This window comes from Lissotriton vulgaris, unplaced genomic scaffold, assembly GCF_964263255.1.
Source record: "Lissotriton vulgaris unplaced genomic scaffold, aLisVul1.2 SCAFFOLD_1632, whole genome shotgun sequence".
NCBI lineage: Eukaryota > Metazoa > Chordata > Amphibia > Caudata > Salamandridae > Lissotriton > Lissotriton vulgaris.
Genome location: NW_028249544.1, coordinates 166,703 through 190,383, shown reverse-complemented (window position 1 = coordinate 190,383; position 23,681 = coordinate 166,703). Strand labels below are relative to the sequence as shown.

The 23,681-nt window shown below is 48.9% G+C and overlaps 1 protein-coding gene across 3 annotated transcripts in view; it reads right to left on the bottom strand.

The window, feature by feature from the left end:
- Window positions 1–23,681, bottom strand: part of LOC147663549 (E3 ubiquitin-protein ligase RNF170-like) — a 275,354-nt gene that overhangs the window by 165,417 nt on the left and 86,256 nt on the right. For all 3 annotated transcript variants that reach the window (XR_015305298.1, XR_015305297.1, XM_086950370.1), the window contains exon 3: window positions 23,555–23,630. Coding sequence is in view for 1 of the 3 variants with exons in the window: in XM_086950370.1 (XP_086806496.1) it covers window positions 23,555–23,630 (76 nt within the window). In the remaining 2 variants the exon portion in view is untranslated. The remainder of the gene's footprint in view (window positions 1–23,554; window positions 23,631–23,681) is intronic.

Below are 23,681 nucleotides of genomic sequence, written 5' to 3'. Positions count from 1 at the left end.
CCTATGGTTTTTTCAGTGAATATATATATATATATATATATATACACACACATACACACACACACTCACACACACATCCATATACACAGACACATACATATATATCGGCATTTGCATACTCACAGTAATTAAAAGGGAGAATCATGAGCTATGCCCTCACCGGGAGAGATGAGAAAAAACCACGTCAGGGGCGGGGTGCATATAGATATATACACACACACACACACATATATATACACACACACATATATATATACATATACACACACACACATATATATACACACTCACAAACACACACATATTAATACATACATATACACACACACACATATATATACACACTCACAAACACACACATATTAATACACATATATACACACACATTTATATATACACACATTCACAAACACACACATAAATACACACACATTTACATACACACATACATATATACACACACACACATATACACAGACACATACATATATAGACACATACATATATAGACACAACGATATATACAGACACATAGATATATACACAAATATATATATATATATATATATATATATATATATATATATATATATATATATATACCCATACATATCTATTTAAGGAAACAGCCTCCAAGCACAGGAGCCCTGTATCCTACAGGGTGGACTCTTTTCATCAATGGGCACGGAGCAGCCCATCCATTAACTTCCATTACACACCACAGAGGTCCGTTACCGGAGTTGGAAAGTTTTATTTCTTAGGCAAAGCAGCACTTTTGTAATCTCCTTTCCCTTGCGCGTTTCGGCGTCAGTCTGCCTTGATCACAGGTGGAGACAAAAAGTGGTCAGTGCATTTAGTGCGCGCTTTTAAAACTTGAAAAAACACGTGACAGTCTATTGACAATACAGTCCCCATAATGCATTGCACTGGTGTTTATACATCTGTCCACAGACATTTTTAGTGCAAGCATCTGATATTAGTGGGTTTATTGAGCCAAACAGTCTAATGATTGATTTTTGTTTTTGTTTGCTTAGTGCTCAAAAGGGTTTTCCAGTTCGCCTTTGAATAAAGTTCAAACTCTGGCACGATCGGAGAGAGGCAATCGCCCCCTCCCCGAATCCCTTTCTCAAACCGCTGCATTTTCACTCTGTAGTATTTCTTAGTAGGTTGGCAGCGGCGAGTGGATTAGGTTCCGGAATCAACATTCAAGACAACAGCCTCTGAGCACAGGAGCCCCGTATCCTACAGGGTGGCCTCTTTTCATCAATGAGCACGGAGCAGCCCATCCATTAACTTCCATTACACACCACATATTTATTTATTTATTTATAAAGCACCAGAATCGACCCCCGAAGGGATATCTCTGCGCTCATGGACGGGCATCAGGTGAAAACGTTGTCTGCTAAGAATCAGAAACAAAAAAGGAAGGTTTTGAGTTGTTTCCTAAAATGAAGATAGTCAGTTATTTCAGTGGTAAGGACCCAGATAAGAGAGGGCCTTCCCTCCCTGCCTGGCTCTTTTGATCTTGGGTACCTCTAGTAGGGATTTAGATCCTGAGCGGAGGGGCCTCCGAGGGGCATACGGAATGAATTTATCAACAAGGTAGGCAGGGCCGAACTTAGACAGGGCCTTGAATATTGTGCAGCAAACTTTGAACTGCACTCGCCACCATATGGGGAGCCAGTGAGGCTGGTAAAACAAGGGCCGGGAAGCAGTTCTAAGGGGGGCATTGAGGATCAGGCGAGCCGCCGTGTTTTGAAACACCTGTAGTGTGTCGAGAGCGGCCTCATTTGCAGAGACCAACAAACCATTACAATAATCCAGTCGACTTAGAATAAGTGCCTGGGTCAGTGTTTTCTGGGTGGAATCCAGGAGAATGCGGCGCAACAGGCCCAGTGTAGGAGAGTAGGGTCTGCAATCCCATGATCACCCAGATTTTTTTGCTTTTGTTTCACTGGTTTACGACTTTCTCTGGCTGTGGGCCTGCTAATCAGACCCACAGCCTGGCTGTTCTCTTTCTAAATTACAATATGTACCCTAGGTGCATTTACCAATTGGTACTGGGCCACCTTATCAGACCCTGTAACTCAGGGCATAGGTGTACCCAGGGCCGTCAGGGGCTGCAGCATGTATTATGCCACCCCTGGCTGGCCTCCTAAATTTGACACAACTGGCTGCATGACAGCTGGGGCAAAGTCGTGTAACCACACTTTGCTTTAGATATAGTAGCCCTATATCTAACCATACAATGGACACTCGAGTACCTATCAGTCACTCCTATGGCAGGCCTTGACAATCCTGAAGGCAGAGTGCATGGGCTCGTGTGAACTAGGTTCTGGCCCGAGCCGAGCCCGGTTGCAGCTTGCGGAATCAAGACCCAATGGCTGTTCCATGATAACGCGTACCACATCGGTAACTTCGGTGTCGCGTTATCAAGACATGTCGAGTAAGGTGTCATACGAATCGGGATGCTGCCCTCTCACCAACTCTGGCGACGAGGTTAGCATTCCGCCCTTCTAGAGGGACACGACATGTACGTAACTGTGAACCCCGGTTAAAGTTAACTAAAGCCTCAGCTCCACAAAATGGATGCTGCCACCACAGACACGAGTCTGACCTCCTGCTGCTGGGAGTCCTTCCAGCGAGGAGCGCTTGGACAAAGGGTTTCCTGTCGAGGGCGGTGTTCGCACCGTCCCAGACAGGGTTTGTGTATTCTGGGTAGGTAGGGCTTTTGCGAGAAGGTGACTGCGGAGTGGCACCCCGGTGCTCACTACGCATCTGCCGGTCAGAACCAGTTCCAGGGGCGCCAGCCCTGGCCTGGGGGAAGTCCGGCAGGGGAGAGGGGTGTAACTACCCCCTTCCTGGTCCCACCCTTAGGGCAGGACCTAGTCATGTACCCACCCCTTTCTTTAGAATAAAGGCCGGAGCGGGGACCCTTCCAAATTAGATCATCTTTGAATCAAGAACTACTTTCTACGAAAGGACACTCAAGACTCTTCTCAAGATTTCTCCCTTGTGACTAAGGAGTAGTCACCCTGCATCAGCGGGCACCATCTAAGAACTCTGCGGTTTGCTGTAAGTCCTTCCTCAAGGAATCCGACGGCCCAGCTCGACGAGAACCGGCTTCCCTGGCACCTCTGACCTCTACCCACGTCATCAGCTCAGCTGTGATCTGTGGGTGCGACGAGACCTCGAGGGACCGGCCATCATCAGAACCTGCACGCTCTTAACCAGCACGACCTTCGAAGCAATTCCCTGGTGAGTGCTCTGGGGTCCGAGAAGCCCCGACCCTGAGCCGCTCCAGCACCGAAGTGCAGTCCCCCAGCATCTCCACGATCTGCGTGGGGCCCTTCTGCTCGCTGCTCAGCACGTTGTCTGGTCACTAGCCGCTGGCTTGTGCCCTTCCTTGACGACGACCGACAAACAACTCTGCTGGTCTGGTTGCTCCAGACTGGCCCTTGCTTCCATCTTTGCGAGAAGCACCCCGGACCCTCCTGGTCCACTCAAGACGCCATCTTAGGCCCACCACGTGGCCCTGAGATCTGCCAAGGCTTGTTGCCCCATCCTGGGCCCAGCGACGCCGACAGCATCATCCTTCGTGGGACAGCTCGCACCTCCACCGTGGTCGCCGACAACGCCCCCTGGTCCGTGAGACTGCAGAGCCTAGCGTCGCCCACTCACCTGGTCGAGGTGACGGCCAACCGGTGCCCTCCTGGTACCCTCTGACTACTGGCTAGTAGTACGAACTTGGTCCCCTCTGCTTTCAGGTATCAACAACCTCTGATCCAGGCCTGGATCTCTACGAACTATTCATCACTGGTCGCCGGCCAGCAACTCCTTTTCTTCCGGCTCCTGGCTCGTCAGCGAAGACCCCGACGCCTGTAAGACTTGTGCAGCCGCAGCCCTCGTGGCTAGGTAACTCGGCATTTCGGTGCCTGCATAGCCTCTTTACTCTAGGGTCCCGAGTCCCTCGCTTCCGACTTGCCTTATCGGGTCCGCCCGAGACCTTAAACTTTCCGTGTCCTCGGACACTTGTTTTAATTGTGCACTTGAAGTATTTTCCTAAGAGATTTGGTTTGTGCTTAGTACCCTGTCCTCATAAAGAGTCCAGGGCTGTTGTGAATCTTAATAAATATCCTGTTTATTTTCATAACACTTGTGTGGTGTCCTTTCACTGGGTGTTCAAGGGGTACATGTGTGGTAAACAGCTGGCTTAACGCGCCCTCTCGAGTCTTTAGCCTTAGACTGCTCGTATCCACGCTACTAGGATAGCTGGTCTATAGGTTGACTTACAACCAAACACCATAAGGGTCGTTGGAACGATACATAGCGGTCGCTAGAATAGCGAACGTTGCATATCGGGCCAACTTCTCACATTGGTGGCAGCGGTTGGGATTTGAGCTTGCTGTTGTTTTACCACACGTATCCTAAGAATATCTTGTTGAAAGATCACACAAGTACTGTTAGTACATATAACTAAAGCTTAGAATACTCTGAGTTCTACTGAACCAGCTGTTGTAGCTCCTCAAGGCTTAGCACACCTTGGCTGCAACTCTTAGCAAGGGAACAGTAGGTAAACACGTAGTGTAGGTAGGTGCATCACTTACACCACACTAGAAACAGTATGTCGGACAAAGGAGGAAACTCTGAGTCTCCCCTTGTGTCAGTTGACCCTCCACAGGTCATCCCTTCAAGATATACTGTGCTGAGCTTCAAGGAGTTAAGACAGGTGTGTCACTCCCGGAAGATCAAGCAGGGGTCTAACCCCACCACGTCCTTTCTGATTGGTCTCTTGGAGACTTATGATGCCAGAAAAGCTGAGACCCGTCTTAGCTGTTCTAATCCAGAAGGAGACATGCCTCCCCTCGAGGGAACCAGAGACGATCCTGACCTCATCCACCTCGCAACTGAGAACGAAGATGTGGAGGATGATGAAGATGAGGATCCCTCTGGGGATGAGGCAGATAAGGGACAGGTAGAAGTCGTTAGACTAAGCAGGTCCAACTTAAGCAAACATGATAGTGGTACTGGGGGACCCCCGGCGCTACTGTCAGGTCCGCTTAACATTGGGAATGGACGAGCCCGATCTCTGTCAAGAGACTCTGGCAGATCCCTTCAAACCAATGGCTCTCACAACTCTTCGCAAAGAGGGATGACGTCCCCTCAGCGGAGAGTGTACGAAGCTAAGGAAAGGGCAGCTATTCTGAGGATCGAAAGGGAAGAACTTGCCCTGGCCAAAGAAAGGCTTGCCTTTGTGAGAGAGCAACAGTTAAGTGGGGTAGTCCCCACTGGTGGCAGCAATGTACCTAGCAATAGGGAAAAGAGTTTCGATACGAAACACCTTGGTAAGATAGTGCCCCCCTTTAAACAAGGGGACGACATCCACAAATGGATTACTGCTTTGGAGAGGGCCTGCACGGTGCAAGGTGTTCCCCAGAGTCAGTGGGCAGCTATCTTGTGGCTCTCCTTTGAAGGTAAAGGAAGAGACAAGCTCCTCACCACAAGGGTGGAGGATGCGAACGATTACCAAGTCTTGAAAAATACACTCGTTGAAGGGTTCGGCCTAACCACTGAGCAGTACAGGGTGCTGTTCAGGGATACCCAGAAAACGCAGTCTCAAGATTGGTCTGACTTTGTCGATTGTGCCACTAAGGCTTTTGAGGGCTGGTTGCTGGGCAGTAAGGTTACTGATTACAAAGGATTGTATAATTTGATGATGAGAGAACCAATTTTAAACAATTGTCAGAACCAGTTGTTGCATCAGCACCTTGTCGACTCGGATCTGACCTCTCCCCAAGAATTGGGAAAGAAGGCAGACAGATGGGTTCGTACGAGAGTTAAACAGAACCAGGGCCAGAATCAAGGTGGTCAGAAGAAAGCAGACCAGAAGGGTAAAGATTCTAAGGGGGAACAAAATGACCAGAAGTCTTCGACAGGTCCCCAACAACCCAAAGAGGGTGGGGGTCAGGCTCCCCAAAAGAAGAAAGAAGGCCAATCCAAAAGATGGTGCCAGTACTGTAAAAGTAAATCTCACTGGTTTAGTGAGTGCACCAAGAAAGGAGGAGGGCAGACTCCTGCCACTGCAGCCCCTAAGGCACCTGTGCCCCCTAGTACAGTCAGCAGTGGTAGTGCGCCTCCCAAGGGTTTAGTAGGGTTAACCCTGGGTTCTGAGGGGCGTGACAACTTAGTTGGCACGCTCACTCAGGCTGTCCTTGTCAGTACAGGGGACGCGGACGTGTCCCCTGATATAAGTCCCAATACCTTGGGCAAATACAGACAGACGCCTTTCATAAATGGAAAGATGGCTCAGGCCTATAGGGACACTTGTGCCAGCGTCACCATGGTGACGCCTAACTTTGTGGACCCTGGACAGATCATGCCAGGTACAGAATTCCTGGTGACCAATGCAAGCAATGTCACTACCAATCACAGTATGGCAATTGTAGCTTTCTCCTGGGGAGGGGTAACTGGCCAAAAGAAGGTTGTAGTTAGTCCAGACCTCCCAGTGGATTGTTTGTTGGGCAATGATTTGGAGTCATCACAATGGTCAGAAGTGGAGCACCGGACTCACATGGAAATGTTAGGTTTGCCAGCACATGTGTTCGCTGTGACCAGGTCACAGGTCAGGAAATGCCCCACTGAACAGGTGCTGGATCCTGGAACAACGGACCAGACACCTCCCAAGAAAAAGAGCGGTAGGGTTAAGGCTGCGCCTTCCCCCTTGCCCCAGGTCGTGGATCAAGTCTCAGAGGAGGCTGACCTACAGGAATTGAGGGAAACTGAGCCTAGGGAGTTCGAACTTGATCAAGTTGAATTCTTGGGTTCAGGGGGACCCTCAAGGGAGGACCTGGGGAAGGACCAGTTAGACTGCCCTTCTCTTGAACCCCTCAGACAGCAGGCTGCTGCTGAGGCTGCTGGGAACGCCACAGGTACCCACAGGGTATACTGGGAAGATGGACTCCTGTACACTGAGTCAAGAGACCCCAAGCCTGGCATGACCAGGAGGCTGGTTGTACCCTTGTCTCAGCGTGGTTTCCTACTTACCTTGGCCCACGAGATTCCCTTAGCAGGTCACTTGGGCCAGACGAAAACGTGGGACAGGCTTGTCTCACACTTTCACTGGCCTCATATGAACGAAGATACCAAGGAGTTTTGCCGCTCCTGTGTCACTTGCCAAGCCAGTGGTAAGTCAGGTGGCACGACAAAGGCCCCCCTTATACCAATGCCTGTGGTGGGGGTGCCCTTTGAACGGGTGGGGATCGACATCGTCGGTCCCATGGAACCACCAACAGCATCAGGGCACAAGTTTATACTGGTGGTAGTGGATCATGCCACCAGGTATCCTGAAGCTATTCCCCTTAGGACCACTACCGCACCTGTTGTGGCAAGAGCCCTAGTTGGAGTATTCTCCAGAGTGGGCTTCCCTAAGGAGGTCGTCTCCGACAGAGGTGCAAACTTTATGTCGAGCTACTTAACTGCTATGTGGAAGGAATGTGGTGTCAACTACAAGTTCACTACACCCTATCATCCACAGTGCAATGGGCTTGTTGAGAGATTCAACAGGACCCTTAAAGGGATGATTCATGGACTACCTGAAAAGCTTCGGCGTAGATGGGACGTCCTGATCCCCTGCCTCTTGTTCGCCTACAGAGAAGTCCCACAGAAGGGGGTTGGCTACAGCCCTTTTGAACTTTTGTACGGGCATCCTGTAAGAGGACCCCTGTGTTTGGTGAAGGAAGGATGGGAGAGACCTCTCAAAAAGCCTGCAGCCAACATAGTGGACTATGTGCTTGGCCTCCGCTCGCGGATGGCTGAATACATGGAGAAGGCATCTGAAAACCTTAAGGCCAGCCAAGAACTCCAAAAAGCTTGGCATGACCAAAAGGCTGTCTTGACTGTTTATCAGCCCGGACAAAAGGTGTGGGTGTTGGAGCCAGTGGCCCCAGCAGCACTCAAGGACAAATGGTCCGGGCCCTACACCATCCTGGAGAAAAAGGGAGAGGTCACCTACCTGGTCGACCTGGGAACTCCCCGGAGCCCCCACAGGGTGCTTCATGTCAACAGGCTCAAGGCATATGTCGACAGGAAGGACATGAGTTTGCTCATGGCCCTAGATGAGGGACAGGAAGAAGAGAGTGACCCTCTCCCCGACCTGCTCACTCAGAATCCTGACGATGGATCGGTAGATGGTGTTGTCTTTTGTGGCAGCCTCTCCGAACATCAACAGAGCGACTGTAAACAGGTTCTTCAGTCGTTCAGACATATGTTTTCTCTAACACCCAGTCAGACCGATTGGTGCACCCATGAGGTTGACACTGGTGACAGCTTGCCCGTTAAGAGTAAAATCTACCGGCAGCCTGATCACGTTAGAGACTGCATCAAGAGTGAAGTGCAGAAAATGTTGGAGCTGGGAGTCATTGAACCCTCGGATAGCCCTTGGGCTAGTCCCGTAGTTCTAGTGCCGAAACCTCACACCCAGGGTGGTAAGAGAGAGATGAGGTTTTGCGTAGACTACAGGGGTCTCAATGCAGTCACTAAGACTGACGCCCACCCAATACCAAGGGCAGACGAACTTATCGATAGATTGGCTTCGGCCAACTACTTAAGTACGTTTGACCTGACAGCTGGGTATTGGCAAATCAGGTTAGCTGAGGACGCCAAGCCTAAAACCGCATTTTCAACCCCTGGTGGGCATTATCAGTTCGTGGTGATGCCCTTTGGTCTGAAAAATGCACCTGCCACCTTCCAAAGGTTGGTGAATCAAGTCCTTACTGGGCTGGATGACTTCTGTGCGGCGTATCTTGACGATATTGCTGTCTTTAGCTCCACCTGGGAGGATCACCTGGTCCACCTGCGGAAAGCGTTAGAGGCTCTGCAAGCAGCAGGCCTCACTATCAAGGCCACCAAGTGCCAGATAGGGCAGACACAGGTTGTATACCTGGGCCACCTTGTAGGTGGAGGCCAGGTTCAGCCACTGGAGAGCAAGATACAGTCAATCAGGGACTGGGCTCCTCCAACCACCCAGACTCAGGTTCGAGCTTTCTTGGGCCTGACTGGATACTACCGGAAGTTTGTCAGGAACTATGGTTCCATCGTGACACCATTAAATGAACTGACAAGCAAGAAGATGCCAAAAAAGGTTCAGTGGACAGCGAGCTGTCAAAAAGCATTCGATGACCTAAAGCAGGCCATGTGCACGGCGCCTATCCTCAAGAGTCCGGACTACTCCAAACCATTCATTGTCCAAACAGATGCTTCTGAGTTGGGTGTGGGAGCTGTTCTTTCTCAACTGAATTTTGATGGTCAAGACCAGCCCATTGCTTTTATAAGCAGAAGGCTGACCCCTAGAGAGAAGAATTGGTCAGCTATTGAGAGGGAGGCCTTTGCTGTGGTTTGGGCCCTGAAGAAGCTGAGGCCATACTTGTTTGGCACTCACTTCAAGATTCAGACCGACCATAAGCCCCTCTTGTGGCTAAATCAGATGAAGGGTGAAAACCCCAAACTGCTAAGGTGGTCCATTTCCCTACAGGGGATGGACTTTACAGTGGAACATAGGCCTGGTACTGATCATGGCAATTCCGATGGGCTCTCCAGATATTTCCACTTAGAACAAGAAGACTCACCTGGTCAAGGTTAGCTTATTGTTCCGACGTTTGGGGGGGGGTCATGTAGGAGAGTAGGGTCTGCAATCCCATGATCACCCAGATTTTTTTGCTTTTGTTTCACTGGTTTACGACTTTCTCTGGCTGTGGGCCTGCTAATCAGACCCACAGCCTGGCTGTTCTCTTTCTAAATTACAATATGTACCCTAGGTGCATTTACCAATTGGTACTGGGCCACCTTATCAGACCCTGTAACTCAGGGCATAGGTGTACCCAGGGCCGTCAGGGGCTGCAGCATGTATTATGTCACCCCTGGCTGGCCTCCTAAATTTGACACAACTGGCTGCATGACAGCTGGGGCAAAGTCGTGTAACCACACTTTGCTTTAGATATAGTAGCCCTATATCTAACCATACAATGGACACTCGAGTTCCTATCAGTCACTCCTATGGCAGGCCTTGACAATCCTGAAGGCAGAGTGCATGGGCTCGTGTGAACTAGGTTCTGGCCCGAGCCGAGCCCGGTTGCAGCTTGCGGAATCAAGACCCAATGGCTGTTCCATGATAACGCGTACCACATCGGTAACTTCGGTGTCGCGTTATCAAGACATGTCGAGTAAGGTGTCATACGAATCGGGATGCTGCCCTCTCACCAACTCTGGCGACGAGGTTAGCATTCCGCCCTTCTAGAGGGACACGACATGTACGTAACTGTGAACCCCGGTTAAAGTTAACTAAAGCCTCAGCTCCACAAAATGGATGCTGCCACCACAGACACGAGTCTGACCTCCTGCTGCTGGGAGTCCTTCCAGCGAGGAGCGCTTGGACAAAGGGTTTCCTGTCGAGGGCGGTGTTCGCACCGTCCCAGACAGGGTTTGTGTATTCTGGGTAGGTAGGGCTTTTGCGAGAAGGTGACTGCGGAGTGGCACCCCGGTGCTCACTACGCATCTGCCGGTCAGAACCAGTTCCAGGGGCGCCAGCCCTGGCCTGGGGGAAGTCCGGCAGGGGAGAGGGGTGTAACTACCCCCTTCCTGGTCCCACCCTTAGGGCAGGACCTAGTCATGTACCCACCCCTTTCTTTAGAATAAAGGCCGGAGCGGGGACCCTTCCAAATTAGATCATCTTTGAATCAAGAACTACTTTCTACGAAAGGACACTCAAGACTCTTCTCAAGATTTCTCCCTTGTGACTAAGGAGTAGTCACCCTGCATCAGCGGGCACCATCTAAGAACTCTGCGGTTTGCTGTAAGTCCTTCCTCAAGGAATCCGACGGCCCAGCTCGACGAGAACCGGCTTCCCTGGCACCTCTGACCTCTACCCACGTCATCAGCTCAGCTGTGATCTGTGGGTGCGACGAGACCTCGAGGGACCGGCCATCATCAGAACCTGCACGCTCTTAACCAGCACGACCTTCGAAGCAATTCCCTGGTGAGTGCTCTGGGGTCCGAGAAGCCCCGACCCTGAGCCGCTCCAGCACCGAAGTGCAGTCCCCCAGCATCTCCACGATCTGCGTGGGGCCCTTCTGCTCGCTGCTCAGCACGTTGTCTGGTCACTAGCCGCTGGCTTGTGCCCTTCCTTGACGACGACCGACAAACAACTCTGCTGGTCTGGTTGCTCCAGACTGGCCCTTGCTTCCATCTTTGCGAGAAGCACCCCGGACCCTCCTGGTCCACTCAAGACGCCATCTTAGGCCCACCACGTGGCCCTGAGATCTGCCAAGGCTTGTTGCCCCATCCTGGGCCCAGCGACGCCGACAGCATCATCCTTCGTGGGACAGCTCGCACCTCCACCGTGGTCGCCGACAACGCCCCCTGGTCCGTGAGACTGCAGAGCCTAGCGTCGCCCACTCACCTGGTCGAGGTGACGGCCAACCGGTGCCCTCCTGGTACCCTCCGACTACTGGCTAGTAGTACGAACTTGGTCCCCTCTGCTTTCAGGTATCAACAACCTCTGATCCAGGCTTGGATCTCTACGAACTATTCATCACTGGTCGCCGGCCAGCAACTCCTTTTCTTCCGGCTCCTGGCTCGTCAGCGAAGACCCCGACGCCTGTAAGACTTGTGCAGCCGCAGCCCTCGTGGCTAGGTAACTCGGCATTTCGGTGCCTGCATAGCCTCTTTACTCTAGGGTCCCGAGTCCCTCGCTTCCGACTTGCCTTATCGGGTCCGCCCGAGACCTTAAACTTTCCGTGTCCTCGGACACTTGTTTTAATTGTGCACTTGAAGTATTTTCCTAAGAGATTTGGTTTGTGCTTAGTACCCTGTCCTCATAAAGAGTCCAGGGCTGTTGTGAATCTTAATAAATATCCTGTTTATTTTCATAACACTTGTGTGGTGTCCTTTCACTGGGTGTTCAAGGGGTACATGTGTGGTAAACAGCTGGCTTAACGCGCCCTCTCGAGTCTTTAGCCTTAGACTGCTCGTATCCACGCTACTAGGATAGCTGGTCTATAGGTTGACTTACAACCAAACACCATAAGGGTCGTTGGAACGATACATAGCGGTCGCTAGAATAGCGAACGTTGCATATCGGGCCAACTTCTCACACCCAGCACATGAAATCAGGAGGCGGCTGTCTGTGCAGCATGCTCTTTCATGGTAAGAGCCTGTTCTAGGCGAACACCTAGGTTTTTAACACAGGATTTCGGGACGGGAGGAGTGCCCAGGTCAGTTGGCCAACAGTTAGGGGTCCATAATAATTGGGCCTCACCAAAAAGCATGATCTCCGTCTTTCCTACATTGCACTGTAGAAAATTACTCCTCATCCATTGCGAAATCCTTCTCATTCGTGAGGAGAAGGTAGCCTGAACTGCAGGAGTAAACTTTGCAAAAGGAAAGAGAAACTGAGTATCGTCGGCGTAGGAGATTGGGGTAAACCCACGACGTCTAAACAGATTGGCCAATGGCGCCACATAGATATTAAAAAGTGTTGGGCTCAAGCAAGAGCCCTGTAGCACTCCCTTGGTCAGTTCCGTAACTGCCGAACGATAAGCAGACCCTCCAGCATTTCGCAATTTTGCGATTCGCGAAAAAAATCGCAAAATCAGCTGGCAAGCGCTACGAGCGCGATATTTGCCAAACTGCCCGCGAAAAAAACTCTCCCGGTAGGCATGAAAAAATTATGCCATTTTATTGGCTGTGCGCCCATACGTCACCCCGTAAAACGGCGACATGGTCCTGCTGTCCTACAGTTCCTGCAAAGCTTCCCTTCTTTCTCCCCTTCACGCCGCTTCCTCCAGCTCGGCCGCCTCCGTGTCTGCTCTCCCTTTTCGGCAGGCACAGCAACTAACCTCGCCTTCCTCTTCTTACCTTGAACTTCAACAGTCCGTCCCACCCCTCGGCCTGACAATGGGACATGGCAACAGGTAAACATAGCCCACAGGTACACAGCCTGCGCCCCCTGGCGTACGCTGACAGGAAACGCGTTGAAAATTAGTAACGGAGGCTAAGGGTAATTCATATTTAGCAGCACTCTCCGGCTCATTGCTGTTATGTTAAATTGAGCTTAATTTTGAACCTTAAATTCTCAGCAAACATTGTGCAGATCCTGATAATGTATCCGGTTTCGGTGTCATTGCCTGAAGAGGGATCAAAGAAGTTCTTATTAAAAACTGAAAAGTTCCAAGGGGCCAACGTTGAAAGCAGCTAGCAACCTTTAAGCGAGGCTTGGCTTCCCTGCAGGGGGGTAATAATAATAATAATAATAATAATAATAATAATAATAATAATAAGGGAAGCTTGTAAAGCGCTTGGTTACGCTCGTAAGCGTGTCCCCGCGCTGGAACTTGAAAATCACTCCGAGCAGAAGTAAGGAGGGAGCTCTGTTATCTTGCAAACAGGTAAGTTTTTAAGTTCTTCCGGAAGCTGGATTTGGATGAGTCCAGGCGGAGATTAGGAGGCAGGGCGTTCCAGCTCTTCGCTATCAGATGTCGAAACGAGCGTCCTCCCATGCGGGCCCTTTTAACCCTAGGGACCTCAAGTAGGCCTCCGTTTGAGGAGTGCAAAGTGCGTGATGGTACGTACTTGGTAACTAGGTTCTGAAGTGGTGTTGGCGCTTTCTTAGCAAGAATACGGTGACAGGTACAGAGGGCTTTGAATTCCACTCTGCTTCTCACTGGCAACCAATGGAGGGTCTGAAGGGCAGCTTTGGAATCCGATCTTTTTGGGATTTTTAAGACAAGGCGGGCGGCCGCATTCTGTAATACCTGGAGTCGGTTCATTGCCTTGCAAGTGGCTCCCAGGTACAGCAGGTTGCCGTAGTCTAGGCGTGAGGTCACGAGGGCATGTACCAGCGTTTTCCGAGCGGACCTAGGAAGGAAGACAAGGACCTTCCGTAGGGTTTTTAAAACGCCAAAACAGACACCTGCTACTCGGTCTATTTGGGGTCCAAAAGACAGGTCAGCATCGAGCCAGACGCCAAGGTTTTTGACCTCCTGCCGAGGCATAGGAGCCTCACCTAGGCATGGGGGCCACCACGCCGATGAGCAAACAGATGGGTTCCTCCCTACCACGAGCACCTCGGTCTTGTTGCCATTTATTTTAAGGCAGTTGGTGGGCATCCAGGTTGCAAGATCTTGCATGCAAGCCCTGAAACTGTCCATAGCAAGTCCGGGTGCACGTGAGAGGGAGATAACCAGCTGCGTGTCATCGGCGTATGACACAATGTTCAATCCATGACTCACGGCAATCGGAGCCACTGGAGAGACATAGAGATTAAACAAGGTTGGGCTCAGGGACGATCCCTGGGGAACGCCCTGGCCCAATCATATGTCTCTAGAGTAGTAATCGCCCTGGCGGACCTGAAAGCTTCTCCCAGTCAGGAAGGATTGGATCCATTGGAGTGCAGCTCCAGATATTCCTCCGTTATTCAGACACTGTAGCAAGGTGGTGTGAGCTACAGTGTTGAATGCTGCACTCAGGTCCAATAGGATGAGGGCCAAGGTATGACCCTCATCCGCCCCCTGACGTAGGGCCTCCACCGCTGTTAGGAGCGCATACTCCGTTGAATGGCGGGGTCGGAAGCCGAACTGAGAATCATGTAATAAGGCAGCCTTTTCCACAAAGTCCATCAATTGCATATTTACCTTTTTTCGGCTACTTTGGCCAGGTAGGGTAGGAGTGAAATAGGACGGAGGTTCTCTAGTTTCTCAAAACTGATAGTAGGTTTCTTCCTTAGGGGTAGAACCGCCTTTTACCAATCTTTAGGTACGGTCTTGTAACTAAAAGACGCGTCTAATAGATGTCTGATGTAAGGTTCTAATACCACCAGACTATCTGCCAGACGTTTAGGTGTGGTAGGGTCCCGTGGAGAACCCGACCTCACAGATCTGCAGATTTTTAGGAGATCTTCTAGAGGCGGGGTAACAAAGTTGGTCAATCGGAGTCTGTCTCCCCATTCCCTTGGGCTTTCCACAAATTCAGTCCCATTTATGGGCTGCGTTGGAAATGCCGAATAGATTTTGTCTATTTTTTCTGCAAAGAAATCTGCGATTTTATTGCACGCTTCGGGCGAGCAATTGTCTGGGACAGTGGCTGGTTTTCCGCTCGAAAGAGTTTTGTAGAGCGAAAACATGTCTTTCACTGAATTACCAGCTTCACTGATTCTGGTTGTAAAGTATGCTGTTTTTGAGTTTTCTAATTAGGCCATGGTAGAGTCGCCTCTCAGTCAGGTAGGCGTTTCTGGTTTCTTTGGAGAGGGTCCTACGCCACTCTCTTTCAGTTCTTTTCAGTGCAGTTTTCAAGACTCTTAGTTAATCGTTGAACCATGGGGCAGTTTTTCGAGCACGGCCGCCAGATTTGGCTTTTAAGAGAGGAGCTGTGCAGTCTAGTGCCTTATTAATCCGTTTGCAAAGATTAGTATTGGCCGTGTCAGCATCATCTCCCCCGGGGCTTCCTCCTTTAGTCAGCTCCTCACAGAATTTGAGCTGAGAGAAGGTAGCCCATTTTCGCCTGAGGTGATACAATGCTATTGGCTGTGGGGGTCTATTTCCTGGAATTCGTATAGAAAAAGAGACCAAATAGTGATCTGACCAGGGGATAGGTATAGGGGTCATGGCTTCTACTTCCCCCAATTGACAAATATGGGATCCAGCAGGTGACCCAACTGATGTGTTGGACCGCTAACAATTTGATTCAGTTGGAGGGCTCCTAGTGCCTGACTGAAATTCTTACTGACGCTGTCTGATGGATTTTAAAATGTAAATTAAGGTCACCGAGTACCAAAAATTTGTCACTACATAGTGCGGTTTCCATAATGCCTTCAACCAGACTCTCCTCAAACTTGGCTATAGGGCCTGGTGGTCTGTAAATTAGCATGCCCTTCAGTGTGTAGCTATTATTCACTTTAATAGTGAAACTCCCTGCCTCAGTGTCCAGGATGGGAGAGCAGTCTAGTTGGCATCTCAAGCTTTCCCGGACTACAATTGCAATGCCTCCTCCTCTACCTTTGGGTCTGTCCTGTCAATGTATTGTGTATCCTGCTGGAAGTGCCTCAAGGGCATCAGGTGTGGAGTCCTTATCTAACCATGTCTCTGTTAGAAACACAAGATTCCATTGTTTCTCAGTAAGTAAATCATATAGGTCTAACTTGTGTTTCCGTAGCGATCGTACATTAAGCAGACCGTAATGTATGATATAGTCCGTGCGGGTCGTATTCTTATCAAGATCATAGGAGAAGTTACAGTATTCGCAGCCTATGTTGTCTTCCACTCGTAAATTATGCTTGCAGGACTCATCGACATTAGGGCGTAAGGTAAGTAGTTCCAGCTTACTCCACCGTATGTGGTCATCCTGAGGGGCATGGAGTATGGCCCTGGACCGCGTACGGGCGCAGACGGGCTTGCCTTAGGCGCGCCCGCTGCGCTCGTCCGCTGCGCTTCCTAGGGTTGCACATTTACATATGTGTGCCGGAAGAAAGATAAGGGGGAGCGTGGCCTCAAGTGGGCGTGGCTAGCGGCCTCGCCGCTGATGGCGGCGGCAAGAATTCACGGTGGACACAGGTCCCAAGAAACGAACAACAGGTATTTTTTAAGTCAATACAGTTTTTAAAAAGGGTAGATTGCTGAAGAGCTTCCTCCCGGCTTTCCGCCTCAGGAGAAGTGATTTTACCAAGCGCTCGCAGTCAGCGCTGTTAAAAGCTAGTGGGCGGGGGGCGTGGCCTCAAGTGGGCGTGGCTAGCGGCCTCACCGCTGATGGCGGCGGCAAGAATTCACGGTGGACACAGGTCCCAAGAAACGAACAACAGGTATTTTTAAAATCAATACAGTTTTTAAAAAGGGTAGATTGCTGAAGAGCTTCCTCCCAGCTTTCCGCCTCAGGAGAAGTGATTTTACCAAGCGCTCGCAGTCAGCGCTGTTAAAATCTAGTGGGCGGGGGCGTGGCCTCAAGTGGGCGTGGCGCTGATGGCGGAGGCAAGAATTCATGGTGGACACAGGTCCCAAGAAACGAACAACAGGTATTTTTTAAATCAATACAGTTTTTAAAAAGGGTAGATTGCTGAAGAGCTTCCTCCCGGCTTTCCGCCTCAGGAGAAGTGATTTTACCAAGCGCTCGCAGTCAGCGCTGTTAAAAGCTAGTGGGCGGGGGGCGTGGCCTCAAGTGGGCGCGGCTAGCGGCCTCGCCGCTGATGGCGGCGGCAAGAATTCCCGGTGGACACAGGTCCCAAGAAATGAACAACAGGTATTTTTAAAATCAATACAGTTTTTAAAAAGGGTAGATTGCTGAAGAGCTTCCTCCCGGCTTTCCGCCTCAGGAGAAGTGATTTTACCAAGCGCTCGCAATCAGCGCTGTTAAAAGCTAGTGGGTGGGGGGCGTGGCCTCAAGTGGGCGTGGCTAGCGGCCTCACCGCTGATGGCGACGGCAAGAATTCACGGTGGACACAGGTCCCAAGAAACGAACAGCAGGTATTTTTAAAATCAATACAGTTTTTAAAAAGGGTAGATTGCTGAAGAGCTTCCTCCCGGCTTTCCGCCTCAGGAGAAGTGATTTTACCAAGCGCTCGCAGTCAGCGCTGTTGAAAGCTAGTGGGCGGGGCCTCAAGTGGGCGTGGCTAGCGGCCTCGCCGCTGATGGCGGCAGCAAGAATTCACGGTGGACACAGGTCCCAAGAAACGAACAGCAGGTATTTTTAAAATCAATACAGTTTTTAAAAAGGGTAGATTGCTGAAGAGCTTCCTCCCGGCTTTCCGCCTCAGGTGAAGTGATTTTACCAAGCGCTCGCATTCAGTGCTGTTAAAAGCTAGTGGGCGGGGGGCGTGGCCTCAAGTGGGCGTGGCTAGCGGCCTCGCCGCTGGTGGCGGCGGCAAGAATTCACGGTGGACAGAGGTCCCAAGAAACGAACAACAGGTATTTCTTACATCAATACAGTTTTTAAAAAGGGTAGATTGCTGAAGAGCTTCCTCCCGGCTTTCCGCCTCAGGAGAAGTGATTTTACCAAGCGCTCGCAGTCAGCGCTGTTAAAAGCTAGTGGGCGGGGGGCGTGGCCTCAAGTGGGCGTGGCTAGCGGCCTCGCCGCTGATGGCGGCAGCAAGAATTCACGGTGGACACAGGTCCCAAGAAACGAACAACAGGTATTTTTAAAATCAATACAGTTTTTAAAAAGGGTAGATTGCTGAAGAGCTTCCTCCCGGCTTTCCGCCTCAGGTGAAGTGATTTTACCAAGCGCTCGCATTCAGTGTTGTTAAAAGCTAGTGGGCGGGGGGGTGGCCTCAAGTGGGCGTGGCTAGCGGCCTCGCCGCTGATGGCGGCGGCAAGAATTCACGGTGGACACAGGTCCCAAGAAACGAACAACAGGTATTTTTAAAATCAATACAGTTTTTAAAAAGGGTAGATTGCTGAAGAGCTTCCTCCCGGCTCTCCGCCTCAGGAGAAGTGATTTAGGTTTTAGGGTTCAGGTAGGTTCCCCGATTCTGCTGATTTACCTGTGGCTGTGGAAGGGAGTGCTTCCATCCCTATTGTTTGAGTGTGTTTAACTGCATTATCACCTCGTGCTGAGGTTATTTCGAGGCTTGGCTTCCCTGCAGGGGGGTTCAGGTAGGTTCCCCGATTCTGCTGATTTACCTGTGGTAGCTGGGCTGTGGAAGGGAGTGCTTCCATCCCTATTGTTTGAGTGTGTTTAACTGCATTATCACCCCGTGCTGAGGTTATTTCTCCAATCCAGTTCTTTCATCTTGAGGAAGCAGATGAAATACATGATGCATTATTCCCCGGGCTGCGCTCTTACAGGGACCCTAGCTTTTTTTTTTTGTAGGCAGCATATTGCTCTTTTGTAGTGCATAATTTAAATTGAACCACATGCAGGTGTTTATAGCGGGCACAATTTGGTTATAGTTGAGGCAGTGCGAATTTCTCTCAATGGGCGTTATGGTGTTTAACGGGGGAGAGGATGACACACCATGGTCAGAGCTACTGAATTTGAAACTGGGGAACCTAGTTCTGAAGGATTATTGCGAGAGGTCTGCCCTGTCAGCACTACCTATAAAAGGGAGTCAGTGCACGCAACGCAAGAAGAAGCTGTACCTCTGCACCCAGGGAGCGATGGGGGTCTGTATGACTTCACCCAGGGAGCAAATGGGGGCTGTGTGACTGCACCCATGGAGCAAAGGGGAGCTGTGCAACTGCACCTAGGTAGCGGTGAAAGTGGTGCCCCGGCAGGGGTGCACTCATGGGCACTAGAAAAATCCCAGGGAGGATACGCCCCCTCCCACAAGGTTAGTAGGTTAGTACATTGGAGTTGTGCTCCCGTAGAGCTGCAGAAACTTTAAACATGCCTATTTCAAAGAGGAATACTATGCTAAAACAGGTTCCTTTGATTTAGGGCTGAAAAATGATGATTACAAGTAAAATAAAGTGCCGCAATAATGCCGCTAAATTTACAAATTTGTGCCGTTAAATTTACATTTTTGTGCCGCTAAATTTGCACTTTTATGCCGCTATATCCTGGGGGGTCTGGATAAGGGTCCAGATTGATCGCCTGCAACTGAGAGGATAGAAAACTCGTCAACCATTGATGGGCCTCATCTCTAAGGCTAATCTCCGCTAATCTCCTGAGCAATACCCGATGGGAAATGGTCTCGAACGCGGCGGATAAGTCCAACAGCACCAGCATCGTGAAGTGGCCTCTATCTAGGGTCATCCTGATGCTATCGGTGACCGCTAGTAGGGCAGATTCTGTGCTGCACTTAGGCCGAAAAGCTGATTGAGAGGGATCAAGACTACTCGTCTGTTCAACATGCTTGGAGAGATGGATGTTTACATGTTTTTCCAGTATCTTGCTCAGGAAAGGAAGGTGAGAGATAGGACGGAGATTAGAGAGCTCAGTCAACGGAGCCTTGGTGTTCTTGCGGAAACCTAGAGGCCCATTACTGGATATGGAAACTTTTATTTTTCAGGCAAAGCAGCGCTTTTGTAATCTCCTTTCCCTTACACGTTTCGGCGTCACTCTGCCTTAATCACAGGTGGAGATAAAAAGTGCTCAGTGCATTAGTCCGCGCTTTTAAAACTTGAAAAAACATGTGACATTCTATTGACAATACAGTCTCCATAATGCATTGCACTGGTGTTTATACATCCGTCCATAGGGTCATATTTAGTGCAAGCATCCGATATTAGTGGGTTTATTGAGCCAAACCGTCAAATTATTGAGTTTTGTTTGCTTAGTGCTCAAAAGGGTTTTCCAGTTTGCCTTTGAATAAAGTTCAAATTCCGACACGATCGGACAGAGGCAACCGCCCCCTCCCCAAATTCCTTCCTCAAACCGCAGCATTTTCACTCAGTAGTATTCCTTAGTAGGTTGGCAGCGGCGAGTGGATTAGGCTCCAGAATCAACATTCAAGACAACAGCCTCAGAGCACAGGAGCCCGGTATCCTACAGGGTGGCCTCTTCACCAATGGGCACGGAGCAGCCCATCCGTTAAATTACAGTACACACCACATAGAGGCCCATTACCGGAGTTAGAAACTTTTATGGCTCAGGCTAAGCAGCGCTTTTGTAATCTCCTTTCCCTTACGCGTTTCGGCGTCACTGCCTACATCACAGGTGGAGACAAAAAGTGCTCAGTGCATTAGTGCGCCCTTTTAAAACTTGAAAAAACACGTGACAGTCTATTGACAATACAGTCCCCATAATGCATTGCACTGGTGTTTATACATCCGTCCATAGTCATATTTAGTGCAAGCATCCGATATTAGTGGTTTTATTGAGCCAAACCGTCAAATGATTGATTTTTGTTTTTATTTGCTTAGTGCTCAAAAGGGTTTTCCAGTTCGCCTCTGAATAAAGTTCAAACTCTGGCACGATCGTAGCGAGGCAATAGCCCCCTCCCCGAATCCCTTCCTCAAACCGCTGCATTTTCACTCGGTAGTAGATACATACATATGGGGGGGGGAAACGCTCCATACTTAGGTGGTTACCTATGTGTCCCTTCCACCATGAGGTCTCCAATGTTTTGGCACAAGCAGCTACATGGTGCTGGAGGAAATACATTCATAACGGCCGGAGGGGAGTCACTTATGCCCCTAGCTTACCCTTAAAAGAACCACCACTTTACAGAACCTTATGGGTGCTTCACTTAGTGGATGATTGGACGACAGCAGGTTATACGACTTGGGTAGACGTGACAGTGGATGGTACTATACGCACGTTTGAGGACTCAGTGGAGAGTCGAGGCCTACCCCTGAGGCAGTTTATGGTGTACTCAGCCCTACAGGTATGGCTGGCAAGATTTGGAATGCCAAGGGATATTTCTTTCAGAGAACTGGTCCCCTGGAGCCGATGTTGACTACCACAACCCCGCTCCGAGTGATATCTGTTTTATATGATACTCTGACTCTGACTCTGACGATTCTATGAACAATGTTCCCATGCCCTTGGAGATTGGTGGGCGAGATTGACCATAGAGCTAACAGAACCTGTTTGGCAGAACGCTCAAGTTCGAATCACACAATTCAATTACCTGCACCCTACATACCTTTCTCTAGACAAAATAGCCAAGATTTACCCTGGCGTCAGTGAGCAATGTCCCAGATGCAGTCATGATATAGCGGACTCTCTTCATATGGTCTGGACAAGTCCAGTGAGCCATTTGGTGACCTCTTGTATTTCCACCATTACTAACGCCATCCTACTGTGTGATCTCACCCATTGTTTCCTTAATACAGGGTTGAAAACCAAAAAAACAAAACAATGAATGTATTTCCAGAATCTAGCGCTGATCCTAGCAAAGCAATGTAAAGCCATGTCCTGGAAGGCATCAGCTGTCCCTGTCATTCTGACATGGCAGGCGGAAGTGGAGCGCTGGGCACCACTGAGCTCTCCATTAGAACTGACGCACAGGCAGATGCAATCTCATGGAGCAATGGGTGGATTACATTGACAAATTGAATACTTTGTTGTTCTCTAGTGTGGATAATGTTATATCATTTTATGTGCACATAAGTGGGGGAGGTAGGAGCTGACAGACGAGACTGGAGGTAATGGCCTTGGTTGTCCTATGTGATTTGATTTGAAATTTGGATTTACTTTCTTATCCTTATTCTCATTTTAAACAGATACGACATTGTTATTAGTGTGATACTGTATATGCAGGTTTCCATTAACATGTTAAGAGATTTATGAGTGCCTTTAGAAACTATTGTATAGGGTGTTATTGTATCCCACATAATAACTGGTATTGAGTTAATTCGCTAACTGTATAAAATCAATAATAGGATTTTTTTTTAATGGAATGTACCAATTTTATCATTGAGACATTACTGTAGTGGTCCCCTCCTAGGTCTGGCTAAATGAAGGCATCATACAAAATTGAATTTTGGAATTTCTCTTTCAGAGAAGCAAACATCTTCAATTTTATATTAAGCCTCACAGATTTCTATTTTTAATTTATTTATCTGGAATAGGATAGACCACTGCATATTTATGATCAATCTTTAAAAATGATCGACATTTTGAGTAACAGATCTGATACTCAATATGACCATAAATCCCAGCGTACTTAATAATGTTACTCTCAAATGAGCGTGCTTCACATAGTGCTTCTGATGATGGCCCGGTTACAAGCCAGTCATCCAAGGAAGGGTTTACAAGCCTCTACTCTAGTCTGAGGTGCAAAGGCAATCTTTGGTAGGCACTTCATGGAGACAATTTGATCTCAGCAGGACTATGACTAAATATTTCTACCTTACGTCACAAACAAAGTAAATTTAGCTTACCTAAGGAAGTACATATCCTTGAAATATATTGTTAGCAAATAATTACACCTTCTTTTCCAGAATTGTTATGCTTCAAGGTACCTCTGGTACAGAGGTGAAATATTTGAAGGAGCTGAAGCGAACAGGAAGCAGATTGCACCTGATACTGGGTCAGCAGTAATCTATTTATGTTTTTCTGGAAAAAAAGTAACAACTCTTTGACCAGAATATCTTGGTCATGTTGGCAGGTATTCGCACGAGTCTTCCTGCTGGACGTCAAATTGTTTCTTTCAAATTTTGTTGTAGAAGTAAAAAAAAAGTTGAAGAAGGAAGGACTAAATATATTAGCATGCAAAAAGACTGCACGGCCATGCATGACTATTGGATTTCTGCCATTACTAGAGGTCTCAGTTAGAAGAGGTTTTCGGTCACAAGTATTTCATGTTATTTTAGCTTCATTAACCAAGTTATTTAGTCATTCTGTGCTGTAAATGGAGTGGATAAAATATCCGATGAACAATTCAGACTCACCAGTTACAGCTTCTTTCTTTGGAACCTCTAATTCATGTGTCTTTGCTTTTGGAACAATATATTCTTGAGGGGTGTGATGATCACAAATGATGTCAAATGATGATGATAAGATAAGGTCTTACGATTAAGGGTATGTCTTTCAAATAAAATAATGTTTATAGATAAAATAGCTTTAAGGTGCCTTCAAACAGAAATCAGAAAAACATTGCTATTAATGTGGCTGCTGCCAGGCACACTACCTGATCTGTTTGTAGCTGTTCCCGAAGGACTCTCACAAGCTCCCGGTTCTCAGGATGAATATTCTGTTGTTCATTTCTGTTCAACAAAGCACAATGAAAAACAAAGCAAATATGTTTTACAATGTTA